Source organism: Crinia signifera, chromosome 3 (genome assembly GCF_055691185.1).
Source record: "Crinia signifera chromosome 3, ASM5569118v1, whole genome shotgun sequence".
Classification (NCBI taxonomy): Eukaryota; Metazoa; Chordata; class Amphibia; order Anura; family Myobatrachidae; genus Crinia; species Crinia signifera.
Genome location: NC_139219.1, coordinates 271,920,139 through 271,935,580, shown reverse-complemented (window position 1 = coordinate 271,935,580; position 15,442 = coordinate 271,920,139). Strand labels below are relative to the sequence as shown.

At 41.7% G+C, this 15,442-nt stretch overlaps 1 protein-coding gene across 3 annotated transcripts in view; it reads right to left on the bottom strand.

Annotated features, from left to right (window-relative positions):
* Window positions 1–535: 535 nt before the first annotated feature.
* Window positions 536–15,442, bottom strand: part of SPSB4 (splA/ryanodine receptor domain and SOCS box containing 4) — a 157,121-nt gene continuing 142,214 nt past the window's right edge. For all 3 annotated transcript variants that reach the window (XM_083178052.1, XM_083178053.1, XM_083178054.1), the window contains exon 3: window positions 536–5,630. In XM_083178052.1, the coding sequence (XP_083034178.1) occupies window positions 5,503–5,630 (128 nt within the window). In that variant the 3' untranslated portion in view covers window positions 536–5,502. The remainder of the gene's footprint in view (window positions 5,631–15,442) is intronic.

Here is a 15,442-nt window from a genome sequence, read left to right as displayed (position 1 = left end):
TAGTTTTTTCTACCCATGCTGCCTCTAGTTGTTTCTACCCATGCTGCCTCTAGTTGTTTCTACCCATGCTATCTCTAGTTGTTTCTAACCATGCTGCCTCTAGTTGTTTCTACCCATGCTGCCTCTAGTTGTTTCTACCCATGCTGCCTCTAGTTGTTTCTACCCATGCTGCCTCTAGTTGTTTCTACCCATGCTATCTCTAGTTGTTTCTACCCATGCTGCCTCTAGTTGTTTCTACCCATGCTGCCTCTAGTTGTTTCTACCCATGCTGCCTCTAGTTGTTTCTACCCATGCTATCTCTAGTTGTTTGTACCCATGCTGCCTCTAGTTGTTTCTACCTATGCTGCCTCTAGTTGTTTCTACCCATGCTGCCTCTAGTTGTTTCTACCCATGCTGCCTCTAGTTGTTTCTACCCATGTTATGTTTTGTTATGAGTTTTGTGAGAATCACATATGAATAAATTAGTCAATTTTAAAACTTTCAAGCGATCAGCTTTTTATATTCCAATCTGTAAAGAAAATAAGGCAGACAAGGATTTCATTTGTAAGAAGTACACTTTATTAGAAAGCGTCATATCATTCATTCTGTTTCACATGAACCCCCATCCATGGGTAAAGTATTTGTCCCTTAGAGCTGAATGAGAGCTTTTGTCAGCTCTGTGGATGCCACGTTTGGTTGGATTGGCAGTAAGGCACTGCAGGCAACAGGTTACCGTCAGGTGCTCTCCATATTTATCACAACAGGTGTAGGCATTAAGCCCACTGGTAATTATGTTCCAAGACATCAGGGGTGCAAGGGAGTCAGTACAACTATGGCAAATGATGACATATTTAATGCAGCACACTCAAATGATTTACTCAACTAGAATGACACATGCGGTCCTGTATAATGTTACCTAGTGTAGGTGTGCTCTCTTTGAGTCATGTGTTTATATTATTAGCCTTTCACCTCATTAACTTACTTAATATGGGAACTGGCTTTTTATCCTCTTCTGTGACCAACTAAAACAATCAAAATATGTTCCTTTCCCTCAGGAGCATTAGCGGGGTTTAAAAATAGCATACATGTAGAATACATAGAAATATTGTGTGTATGTGCATTTTTGGCTTATGAAAACATATGTATAGATGACTGCAAAATAAAAGGTGCTTTAACATATATCAATCAATCCAAATCTAGAAGTCACCTTCCTAGTACAGATTACTAAAGAAAACATCTGGTTGCTTGGCTACAAAACATTACTTTTTTGAAGCTTTTTGTGCACAGTTCCATGCCACATGTTTTCATAAATCCACCATGAACTCGTTCAGTGCTTTTAAACACTCTCCTTAGGAGAAACTAACCGGCGTCAATTTTACAAGTTATTGGACACATAAACATACATCACAGATATGTCGCTGGCTATGACAAATCAATGCTCTGTGACAGGCTTGGGCTATATGTAGCTTCCATTGCTGACCCACCAATGCCTGGAAGATCATGTTGAGAGTTGTATTTCATTCCTATCCCAGTTTCTGAACAAAAGTACATAGGCTGATGTGCTTGCAATGGGGAACTGAAATATATCATTATAGTCCTTAATTTGATCAAATTCATTAATCAAAGCTGTAGAAAGCAACTGCAAAACAGACATGCCTTTTCAAAGGGTTAAACAACCTTGACGTGTGTTATACAAGGGTCAAGTTACAAACATAAGCAGCATATATACCACCTAATGTGCCCAAAAGGTCCTGAACATGAAATGGCTCCTTAGACCATATTTGTAGAACTTGACTCTCTCCGCAACTCCTGTCAATCAAGTAATCAGTATGATAGGAGCTTCAAGTGGAGAACAGTTTGGCTACCCCAACCTCAGGCAACAAAGTGGTCTAGAACAAAATGACATACAGCGGAACATGATCAGTCTTTCTACAGCAGAAAGACTGTCTTAAATAGAATCCTAATAACTCTAAAAAGATAAATAAACAATGTATCAAATATATACATTAAAAAGAGAACAACCATTTTAAATTGTGTATATAAAGGTTTTGTTTCCAAATAAAAAGTGACAAGCATCTCATTTAACGAGAAAGGAAAAAGTTATCCTTAAGTCTCCTTAGTTCTTTGAAAATATAATCATCTCACAGATTTCTGCTTTGGTTTTTGTTCCAAATAAACTGGAATCAAGAGAATGTGAGATAAAAGAGGACGTTTACGATCCAATAAACCAGTCACATTCCAGTGAATGCATTCTCTTTTTGATTCGGGTTGACTAATGCAGACAGCGTCTCTGCACGGACACATAGCTGTGTACTGTTCACATGATCCTCCTACAGGAAAAATCCTAGATCACATATTACATACTTGTTCTGTTCTATATACTGTATAGTATGTGTTTTATAAATATAAAAAAAAATAAAAACAGAAAAAAACAGTTTGTTCTCCAACTCTGCAGATTGGAAGACTCTTATCCTCATACTGATAATTGGGATTTCTATGTAATGTATATTACATGTGAGATGTGAAGAGGCTCAAGTATGGCCATCCAACCCCCCTTTAGCCGCCCTGAACCTTTTCAGGTGGCAGGATTGCATGCGATACATCGCATGCGGTCCTTTCACATGCAAAAGGATTGCATGCGATGTACCCCCCTCCCGTTCCCCGGGAGGGGGGTCCAAGCCAGTGGTCAGACCGGAATCAGGTCTGACCTCTGGATCCCATTTGATTCACAAGGGACCGCAAATTGGATGGGATGTCAAACACATGGGATTTTGGCCCCATTTCTCGGGATCAAGTCAAACCGGGTCAAAACTGCCCAATTCTGTAAATATAGGTGATCATGCTGCAAATATCATTTAAACGTAGGTAGATGTTTAAGATGTTTACGACAAATGTATCTTTTTCTAGAATAATAACTTGTCCAATTAAAGAACAAATATGTTACATTTAATATGAAATACAGGGGCTGTTGCACGACTGGAGTATTTACTAAGTCTTGCTCTAAAACTGCGCAGCCCACATCCACAGCATTGTCACTCTGAGCTGACTGTTGGCTTCCAGTCATACCCATACTGTAGTTTACTTGGGTGTGGTATAGAAGATATACAGTAATATCAACCACATATGGGCAACATGCATTAGGTCAGCAGGACCAAAAGTCAACAGGGTCCAAAGGTCCACATGGAAGAAGTACACAGTAGAATAGATGGAATGAATTTAAAATAAAATAAAAAAAATGTGTGCGTCATTTTCGATGTCAGTTGTGACCCCAGCTATTGTAACTGTCACCCCCTCTGGATTGATTCTCTTGCCACACTTCAGTTGAAAAAGACATGAAAACCATTCAAAATGTGTTGACTATAAAGTATGTGTGTCAACCATTGTCATATCAAACTTTTGAACCCTGAGCCTGAGCTCTGGTCAATTATCATTAACTGTATCTGCCTATCTACTTGAGCTTGGACAACTCGACCTAGCTGCCCGCCATAGGTTGAGCGCCAACACCTATACACATTTGTAAACTTTTGAACCCGTTGACTTTTTTGTTCCGGTTGACCTTAAGCACTGCCTACCTTCTACCTGTTTACCTACTGTCCGTCTATTTAGACACTGTCTACCTATACATTTGAACCCACGATTCTTGGCTACTCCCTTACAAATGCTGACACCTCAATAGTGAGACCATAGGAGATAGGCTGGATGTGGGCAGCTTCTTTTTGGCGAGGATATGTATTTTAAATAATTCCCACAATGTAACCTGTGCTCTTTTACTTTGATTTTTGTGATAGCTCTTTATTATCGCAAATACCTTCCCCACCCCATAGAACAACTTTGACAAAGGGCCTGATTCAGAGATGTAAGTTCATTTAATTTTAACGCACATCTCCGGTGGTTTGAGATCTGCGCATGCTCAGTTGTCACGCTGCACATGTGCAGATGTCGTTCTGCATCATCGCTCGCAGTGCCCTGGATGCTGCCACCTGATTGACAGCTTGGGCTCAGGATGTGAGCAGCGACGGAGAGTATTTGACAACATGGAGGTATGCCAAGTCCATTTTGTCGGCATTAAATAACCAGAGGGTTACTCGGATATTTGATTCTCATGCAGTTGATCCAATGCTGAACCTCGGGGGCAACAGCGGATTACAGAAGCCGATAGTAAGCGTCTTTTAATTGAAGATGGCTGCTTGTGCGTCACTTTATAGAAATACACAGCCACTGTGTAGCTGACGTCTATCTCTGAATCAGCCCCCATGTCCAGGCTATTCCCATAAATAACAAGGCATTCCTTTGAGTGTGGAATCGCTCAGTTAACATGACGAGGTGGTATCCTGAATAGGGAAATGAAAAGCCGAAGTACTGTAAATGACAGCAGATACATAAAGGACATCAGAGACACATGTTGACTTCATGATAACATGTTGCTGTCAGCCTGGAAATGATATCCAAGCTGTGATTAGTCAACGTGAACATCTATCCTTACGTGCTAAATGTTTCTGCAGAAGGAACACTGTGTATGCCATCACAGAGCTCATAAGGTGTCATAAAAGTGGGCAGTGTCTGGTACAGACAGGGAGACGGGCCAGGTGAGTGCGATTAAAAATACACCACAAATGCTCCCGACAGGTAACACACAGAATTCATTTTCTATCTGTAAATAGATTCAGTAGCTGTGTTCTGTTTCATTTCGGAGGACATTGCTGAAATACCCTTACCCAGAATACAGCTGAATCACCTGTGTTCAAGTAGGGGTATTAACATGGGATTTAGCATGAAATCCTGGCAGTCGGGATCCCGGCGTTCAAAATTCCGACGCCAGAATCCCGACCGCCGAAATCCCGACAAGGCGAGCTCAGGGAGGACAGAAACCTCCCGTTGAGCAGAAGCTCGGCACGCTAATTTATTCTCCCTCCAGGGGTGTCGTGGACACCCACGGAGGGAGAAAGTGTCAGGATTCTGAACGCCGGGATTTTAACTGCATCCCTTACCATGTCCTGCACATCACAGGCAAACTGAATTGAGGTCCACACATTCAGATGTCTATTAGCAGCACAACAAAGTGTTGCCTTATTTGCAATATGTTAATTATTATCCCTTTACTTAGCAAGTTCTTGCTTTGTGTTAATGATATGGTTATATGTGCCTTTCAGAGGTGGAACATGGCTTTAATTTATCTGATATAATTTTATATAAGCTATATAGGAAAGTAAACCACTGGACAGAAATTGGGAGACCTCTTGACCAAACAAACAAACAGTATGGAATGGAACCCCAGATAAAATTTCCAGTAGCTCCATTGGTGCCGTTGAATACCAAAAAACTAATATAAAAATAAAACACAATATATATATATATATACTGTATATATATATATATATATATATATATATGAAATTAAATAAAGGGTAGATATCCATCATATAGGAATTTTGTTTCCATGTAAACAATATCAGCTGTGTAGCACAATTCTCCATATTTTCTCCTTTTGTTGTCCGGCTGAGGCTTGGAGGAGGTGTGATGATGTCACTGGTATTGTAAATAGTTCTTTAACGCCTGAGGCAAAGCTAACGATTCAATTTGGTTCAAACGTTCTCTGCCAATAGCAAACCGGACAGATCTCCGACACAAGTCCATCAAAGGCAGTGGCTCCGCTGAAATAAAACACAAGACACAGAGATTAGTCATAAGGGCATGTTTATAATATAGTTACCAGCCCGTCAAAATGATGGAACAACATAACAGTGATGTTAGCGATGGCGGCTGTGCACACCTAAAATTCTGAACACTCGACTTGCTCCGTCAGGCACAATCTAGTGGCCACCAGTGGGCAAAGCACTTTCATTCTCTTCAAAGAGGTGAGGAGCAGTACTAGCCTTTCATTATAAATACAAGCTTTAACAAAAACTTATATAACATAAAAACCTTCAGTTTTATCAATAATAACAACAATAACAATACTACTACAATAAATGTCATGGTCACAGCGTCCTAACACTTGTTGTAGGGTCCTAACATAACAGTCAGGTCCATGTATTTTTTATCCCATCCACAAGTGTACCAGGTGAGGCAGCCATGGTGGGCACACTACAAAGGTTTCACTGTGAGAGATAAGTCTCTGTCGGAGTAAAATAGAAATACAGAAATACAATTTTAACATGGAATGTAGATGAGAATATGACCAGCTGGTTGCCATCATGCTGTCATGGTGATGGACCTCTTTTTATGTGGAGGCCTGGAGCTGTAGTCCCATCTGACCCACTGTTATTCTAGCACAAAAGAAGAATAGTGTTTGTTCTCCCCATTAATGTGCCCAAACTCAGCAGTTTTCTAGCTGGAAAACTGCAGCGTTCAATCTCTGCTGCCTGGCACCAACCCATACCTCCCAACTTTGGAGATATGCAAAGCGGGACTCTGGGCTGCACACTCCCGGTAAGGGGCATAGCCTATTCAAAAGGGGGTGTGGATTCACTGTGATGATGCTCCTGGTAGGTCACACCCCATTTCACTAACTTGAGGGTATGCCCAGAACTCTGAGCTGCTGGCCATACCCCCTGTCCCCCTGCCTGCTGTGAAGAGGCGCTGTGCGCATGCACACAGCATCTATTTCCTGCTTCTTTGCTAAGCAGAGCAGCAAGTAGCAGGGGGGGGAATCCCAACTGCCTCACCACCACGGGACACTGCCGGCCCCGGGCGGGAAGCGGAACCGACCCAAAAAAAGTGTGATGGTCCCACGAAAATCGGGACAGTTGAGAGGTATACCAACCTAATGCAGGCATTATCACAGTAAAATACAGAATTTGTGCTGCTCCCCTGCCTACCAGTGTATGTATTTCACCTCTCTACTTCTTCTGTATATTTCAGCCTGTTTTAACAGGCAGTGAGCCAGAATGGGCTACATGCTAAGGTCAAGTCCTCACATCTGATACCAGTCTGAAAGGCTGTATAAAGCGAGTGCAGCAGAGTGCTGTTAGGACTTGGAATTGGCTCCATTAGACGTTTGTGTGCTGGGCTGAATATGCCACAGACACTGCATTGCAGTGTGGAATTTCTGCTTTCCACAGGAAACCATAGGTTTCCTTATAGTCTGTGAAAATACTAGTCATGCAGATTTGTACAGTAACATACTGTGTGAACTTCAAACATTTTCCAGGGCCTGGGTTTCCTAGCTCGACTGTGAGAACAACTCTACGGAACATCATGGGGGTGAGGGAAGTACAGCATGTCACCTCTAAGCGGCAACACAAGCTTAGCACATTCTGGGATCAAATGAATGTTATAGGGAACTTTGAAACAAGTTCAATAAAAATTTCCAATGGGCATAGTAATCTCCGTAGAAATAAGGAAATCCATTGAAATCAATGAGCAAGGAAGGCAAACACAAGATGTAGGAGAAGGGAGATTACACTCACAGTAGTAGGAGTTACATATTATATGAACGTAAAATGTTATTCCCTAGTAGAGATGTGCAGGTTCTGATTTACTCTGATTTCAAAGCAGGATCTTATTGGCTATCCCAAATCACATGACAGTTGTTGACAGTTGATAGCCAATAAGATCCTGCTTTGAAATCAGAGTAAATCAGAGCCTGCATATCTCTATTCCCTAGTCACACTTTTTTATAACATCCACTCAGTAACATCCTGAGGTTATACTCAATATGTTGCACTACTGTATATAAGAAAGTGTAAATACATAAATAAATAAATAAATAATACCCCTTTCACACTGCACTTGTTAAACGGTATATTGCCTTTTTTTTCCATTTCAAAACGTTTAAGGCTGCAGTGGGAAAGCGCTAGAGTTCATTTGCCGGTTAAAGATAACCGGTAGTTCGAAACGTTTTAGGGCCGTTTTTTATGCAGTGAGAATGGCTCTGAAACGGTATTTAGTAAAAACTACAGATTACAGACCTGTGATAGGCTGGCTGCCTTGAAACGTGTTCAGGGGATTAAACGGGTTGAATGATGTGAATGGTACTTAAACGGTAATCTACTGCAATGTGAAGGCTCAGACCCGTTTAAATACCGTTTTTAAAAACGTTTTGGCAGTGTGAAAGCAGTATAATTGGTGGGTCTCCAAATGGTAGGAATCTTTTTTGTGTAAAGCGCAATGGAAACTGTAAATAAATACAAAAATATATTTTTTTAAACAAATCTAATTCAACAGCTAATGATGTGTGCACTTAAAAAAAAAAAAAAAGTAAATAAAGTTAGTGCACATACAGATTTAAAGCCCACAGATTGCAATAAATGCAGATTTATGTTCGAGTTTGAGAGGGGCTCAATCAGAAGTCCACAGTAAGTGCCCTTAACACAGTTGCTGCAAATTAGTTAACCTATAGCTCCAGGTACTTATCCCAGAACATCTGAATTAGCACGTGTTAGCTGCAATCTTACCGCGCATGGAAAAGGGGGTATATAATGGAATATCCATTGGTGTAAAAGCCTTTTTCTTCATATGCAAATTAACAAGACAAATTGAATATGTACCTTAAACTGAAAAAGCTGCATTATTTGTGGGCGATCCGAGCAGGTGCGCATAGTGCATTTTGGTAACCATCAAATGATAACTCCAGTTACAATACAGGGATATAAAATATTATCCCTACACTGCTTTCAAACTAATGGTGTGTACACACGGGTACAATCGGCATGAGATTTTGACTATATAGTGAAAATCTCATCGGGATTGCATGGGTTTTTTACCCTTAAGATCCTGATGTGCTCCCGATGCGCATTCACGTATCGCAAGCAGAAAGTCTTGGCTGCCTTGACTATATATAGCACAGATCTGCACTATATAGTCAAAGTTGTATGCAGATCGCTTGCATGCCATGCGATCCCGATGCGATCAGATCACATCGGGATCGCAACGCACGGTACTTGCACCATTTGTGTCCACAGCATAACTGCAGCCTTGACCCTCCCAATGTAATATTATTAAAAATAGGTTATTTGTGTTCTGCACCAATGCTTAAGTATCGGAATTATTTAGGTAATGCCAATAATTCCCTCTTTTTCACAATCTACATCATCCTATAAATGTCTCCATAACAAATGCATTTCTACACTTTATATACATATCTCAATCTATGAGTAAAAATACTATTGTAATAATTGATCCTTTCCCCAAGTCCATTGGACTTTGATCACTGTGGCTGGTGGAAGGTCCTTAGATCTTCCTCGATATATTTTGTCTTCCTCAGTGAAGGATTTCTTTCATCTTCTAAGCATTTATTAATCTGTAAACTGAGTCATTACCATCTGTTCCAGAAATGATCTTTCTAAACTCAGTTAATACTAACACCTTGCATCTTCAAAGCTGCCCAGTTTAAGGCAGTGACGACCCAGTTTAATGAGTGAACAACCAACGCCAGAAAGGCCTGAATTCAAAGAAAAGATAACACAGCAATGCTGTTGGGGAAATGAGGAATATTGTGTATATGCACAGCGCATATTAATAAGCGTAGTACACATTGCACATTTTTTATTCTGTTACTGAAAAAAAAAGTACGATATGTTTTGTATTACAGTGTAAGGCACAGCGGGGATGGCAAATGACCAGTGCAAGAGGCGTGTCTGGAGCGCTTGTGTGTGTGGGGGGGGGGGGTGGGGAGGGGGGTAGCTGGTAGCATGTTCCTGGTAGCTAACATAACCTTCAGATGATCTCAGCCATTGTGACCTGTATGTAGGCTATATTCCGCAATGGGATCACTGGAATCCATGCGTGGTCAGCAGACTTAAGGTACACAGCGGCGTTGCCAGCTCCTGAAGATGTAAAGTGATGGAATTAGCGAGCACATCACTTCTAACACATTGCAGGAAAGAGCTTTGATTGGCGCCAATGTCCCTGCCTGTGGGTTTTTTATAACATTCCGGCAAAATATGTCTTTTTTTTTTTGCCACAATAAAAAATTATAATTATTTAGTCTAAAACAAACAAATAATAAATAATAATAATAAATATGCACGTAAGGCAGTGGTTCCAAAACAGTCATGGGGGTAAATTTACTAAGATGGGAGTTCTATTGCAGATGTGATGTTGCCCGTAACAACCAATCAGATTCTAGTTCTTATTTCTTCAAGAAGATTATAGACTCTGAATGGTTTCTACGGGTAATATCCCATCTTTAATAATACACCCATCTTAGTAAATGTATCCCATTTTGCCCATAAGAATCAGAATTGCTTTTACATCACCCCTAGGCATAGTTTATTATTGAGAAAATCAGGAAAAAATTCAAATGATGTAATAAACTAAGTTGGTCCTCCTGGACCACCAAGCCAGGTCTCCCCTGCACGTGCCCCCAGGCACTTCCAGTCACGATTCTCAGTTTGGGAACCACTGCCCCAAAGCCATAACCGTTAGCTACAATTATATATCATATTTACATTGTATTTTACCAGTAAGGAATAAAACTTTCTCTGGCATAACTTGTTCATATATATATATAACAGTTACAACCACACACACACACCTCATATCCTTTATTGTTTCTTTTCTTTTATTTTTTTTTTACTTGCTCTTATGAAAATGATAAATTATTCTTTAACAGAGACTTGTAGGTGACAGAATTTCAACAGATTACATTACAGTTGAAGGCGTAGCGTGTATTCTCAGCCTATACAAAGAAAATTAAAATAACATTGTCCCCACTGCAGTGTTCATTTATCTTCACAGTTCCCCCTGGATTGCTCGGATTTTCTAAAGACTAAACAATCTCTAGGTCATGACAGGAGTGGAAACTGCAGTGACGCCAGCAGCTAGCATTCTAGCCGCGCTAATAGTGTTAGTTACTGGTGGTGTGCAAGGTAGATCATTCTATTAAGTCATATGTTTTGCTTCTCAGTGTGGTACTGTAGGTTTCCCGCCTTCAGCTAGTAATTTCCTTGTGTGAAATGCTATAAATATAGTGAGAAAATGTGACCTGACAGATAATTATTTAACCATACTCAGTACCTTGTGTTATTTATTATATTATACTGCATGTACGGTATTAGCAATACAAATGTAAGAGCAGTGAATAGACACAAATTAAACCTTGGCTTCTGTAAGCCACCCTGCTTTTTTGCTTAAGGTACAAGGACATGAAGCTTCACATTATAATGGGCAGCAGGGCCGCCGACAGGGGGGTGCCAGGGATACAGCTGTCCTAGGCCCCGGCCTTTGGAGGGGCCCGGGCAGCTGCCCACAGTGGCACAAATCCCCCCACCCGGCGGCCAGACGCACACAATACACAGTGCAGCCAGCAGAGGGCCAAGCCTAGGATAGAGGGGCTCGGCGCTCTGCAGGCTGCACTGTGCAGTGAGTGCTCCGAGTCCTGAAGGGAGAAGATGCTGCGCCGCCGCCGCTGGTAAGTAATGGTAATTTGGGGGGGGGGGGGGGGGGGGCGGTAGGCGGGGTGCCAGCAAGCGCGAATTGGGGGGTATCGCTGGGGACCCGGGCTGAAGGTCAGTTACGGGCCCCAACATTACTAGTTGGGCAGATGTACTAGTTGGGCAGATGTACTTCCCTGATGGGCAGATGTACTAAGCCTAGGAGAGTGATAAAGTAGAAAGAGATACACAACCAACCAATCAGCTTCTAACTGCCATGTTACAGGCTGTTTTTGAAAAATGACATGAGCTGACCCGTTGGTAGTTTATTTCTGTCCACGTTATCACTGTTCAGACATCTGTCCCTTAAATACATTCATTCGATAAACTTTATTTTTTTTTAACACTGTAAACTTTACCTTGCTGGCTTGTCCTAAGACACCCAACTTAAGAGGGCAGAAACAAGAATGTCATCTAGACCAGTGGTTCTCAACCTCGGTCCTCAAGGACCCCCAACAGTTCACGTTTTCCAGGCACACAGGTGTACTCATTATTTACGGACACATTTTAAAAGATCCACAGTTGGAGCTAATTATTTCACTTGCAATTCTGTGTGTAGGCCTGGAAAACGTGCACTGTTGGGGGAACTTGAGGACCGAGGCTGATAACCATTGATCTAGACAACAAATGTGGGCAACAGAGGTAAGGGAGGTATTACAAATGGAGAGGGAAGATCATAATTTCAGTTTGATAGAGGATGAGTTTTGAGAAGTGGTTTTCACATCTATGAGGAGTTGCTGACAGGTTTAAGGTGGTGCGGGAGAGAACAGGAGGGGAGATGTCCCCAGAAGAAAGGTACATTTGATTGACATCAACCTATAAATTATATTTCAATCTGAAAGAGCTGATGACCTCACAGAGTCAAGACGTATGTTCCTCAATTACCGGTTCGAACGGCATAAACTACTAAAAACAATATAAATGTGACAGTAGCACATTTCACACTTATTGTAGTGTCCAATCCAAAATACATTGAGGGCAGTCAGTACATATAGTATATATGGTACTTGAGCCAAGAAGTGTGGCTAACAATTACTGAAATGAATCACAGCGCTGACATTTCTACCAGCTGTAGATGCCCAGTGTATATATATATATATATATATATATATATATATATATATAGAAAATGGAGAAGGCCTGGCACTCCCGCAGCTGGGTCCGAATACCCCGGTGCCTTCCAGGACAGGTAGGTAGAGGAATGGAAGAGGCGGCACTCAAATGGGATTTTTCAAAAGTGTATTGTGGCAAAAGATAGGTCCTATCTTTTGCCACAATACACTTTTGAAAAATCCCATTTGAGTGCCGCCTCTTCCATTCCTCTATATATATATATATATATATATATCCAAGATGCTTAATAAAAAGCAGGGGCACTCACCATCCTTCAGTCAGTATTTTTTAATGGAAAAGGTCAATCATAATAGTCGACGTTTCAACCCTCTAGGGGCCTTTGTCAAGACATACAAATAATCCATATGCACAGCAGGCAAAAAGAGAGATACTGACACATGCTGCGTGCAGCCATTAAATACCCTATTGATTGCTCACATGCTTTCCACCTGTGTGGCTCAAGCCACCATTGGTGTAACCATTGGAACGCACTTAAACTGTAACAAATGCGCCACCAGTCTCAATAACAAACATATACACATATTGTACTAGATGTATCTACAATGACCGCATAAATCAGGCACAGAAAATATACACAAATAGCGAAAAATACCTTAATGGACTTAGGCTAAGTAGCCAGGTCCGGACCGGAAGCGCGTGTGTTGACACGCATCAACTTCCGGGTATGCGTTCCAGCGTCGCATCAGCTGGAACGCACTAAGTTCTGTGGAGGGGAATACGCGCTAGTCTCAGCTGTCCTCACAGCTAGAGATGCGCGCGCAGCCTGTCAGCTATAAACATGTAGTGACAGACGGCTGTATTTAACCCCTCACATAGCGCGCCGTCACTGGATAGCTAGGAGTAGTGTGCACAGTAAATATAAGTGGCATGTATATGGGCAATCATAGGGCATCCATGACCACACTTTACAATAAAATACACAAAAAAGACAAGGACAAACTCAAAAAGGAAACCTAAATAAATATGAAACGGAAACTTATAAATCTACAATTTGTATGTAATACATACATATTCATACTAGACCAGTGGCTGTCTGGTGAAGGAAAAAGAGCACGTCATATGACTCTAGCGGTCAATCATTGGAGAAATATGTTCAAATAATTATACTCATTGAGTCCCTTTGGATCAATCGTATTCAAGCGATTGATCCATCTTGATTCTAGTTTTTTAAGCTGCAATTCACGATTGCCTCCTCTGGGATTTTTTTGCACGTGATCAATCAGCATGCATCTGAGGCTAGACACTTGGTGTCGATTCTGTACGAAATGTCTCGCGACGGGCTTATCAGAGCTACCTGTGGCCAGTGCAGCCTTAATTGAAGTTCTATGGTTAGCCATGCGCTCGCGAAAACATCTCGTGGTCAGTCCAGTATAGTATAGTCCACATGGACATATTAAAATATATATGACATGATCCATAGTACATAACAGTTTCTTGTTGATACGGATTTTTTGTCCACTATGGGGGTGGGCAAAAGTGGCACCGGTCATCATGGATCTGCACGTTATGCACGTGGGGCATCTGAAGCAACCCTTTCTTCCAGATGTTAACCATGTGGAGGCAGTGGTCGATGGGTTCATGGTAGGTCTCATCAGCATCTGTCGGATGTTGGGACCGCGTCTATAGGCCTGCATCGGTGGCACCTTTGGATCCAGAGCCAAGGTTGGATCAGAGCCCACTATTGGCCATAGCTTCTTGTAAGCCGATCGTGATGCTCCAGACATGTGGTCAAATGTGCTGACATGGACCATTCTCTTCTCATTTTTCACTGACTGAGGCTGTGACTGGTGCTCAAATTTTTTCATAGCTTTTTTGAGACACCGGTCAACATTCATGGGTGAGTGTCCCCTCTCTAGGAAACGGGAGCGCATTTCCTCCAATTGTACATCAGCATTTTCCCTAGAGGAATTTATCCTTAGAACCCGCAGAAACTGTGATATCGGTAGGCTCTCTTTTAGTGATGCCGGATGTTGGCTGCTTGCGTATAAAAGGGTATTCCTGTCTGTCTCTTTCTTAAACAGGGTGGATCCCAATTTGCGCCCATCCTTGTATAGCTTCACATCTAGGAACTCAATTGAGTCATTTTTGATGTTATATGTGAATTTCACAGGCTCATCTAGACCATTTAGATAATTGATCATCTCCGTGAACTCATGATCAGTGCCGGACCACAAAATGAATATGTCGTCAATATAACGATAGAAACGTAGTAGCATCGGGCCAAATTTGGGATAAATATAGGCTTGTTCGAACGCCGCCATGTACAGGTTGGCGTACGACGGCGCTATATTTGAACCCATGGCCGTCCCATTTCTCTGTTCAAAAAACTCTGTCCCATACATAAAAAAGTTTTTTGTAAGTATCAACTGAACTAGACCTAGAAGAAACTCAGTGGGGGGGTGGACTTGTCCTGCTTGGACCAAATTGGTTCGCAGTGTCTCTATTCCCTGCTGATGTGGGATTATGGTGTACAGGGACTGTACATCCATTGTACATAACCACACATCAGCAGGTAGGTCATCAGCATCCATGACCTTATCCAAAAAGTCACCTGTGTCCCTAAGGTAACTGGGGACCATCTTTACAAGTGGCTGCAAAAATTGATCGACATATACCGCAAGCGGCTGGAGGAGTGACCCCATTGCGGAGATAATGGGTCGCCCTGGTGGATCCTCCAGCCGCTTGTGGATCTTTGGTAACATATAAATGATTGGGCATATGGGATGGTCAACTGATAGATACGACATTGTCTTCCTATCAATCCAACCCGCATTTAGTCCCATGGTCAAGAGATCATCTACAAGTTTTTTTGTCGTTTTTGTTGGGTTTTGTTTAAGATGTATATAGGTCTGTTCATCATTTAGTTGCCTCCAAACCTCTGAATCATATTGAGCCCAATCTTGAAGAACAATTGCCCCGCCCTTATCGGCGGGGCGGATGACGATGTTTGTATT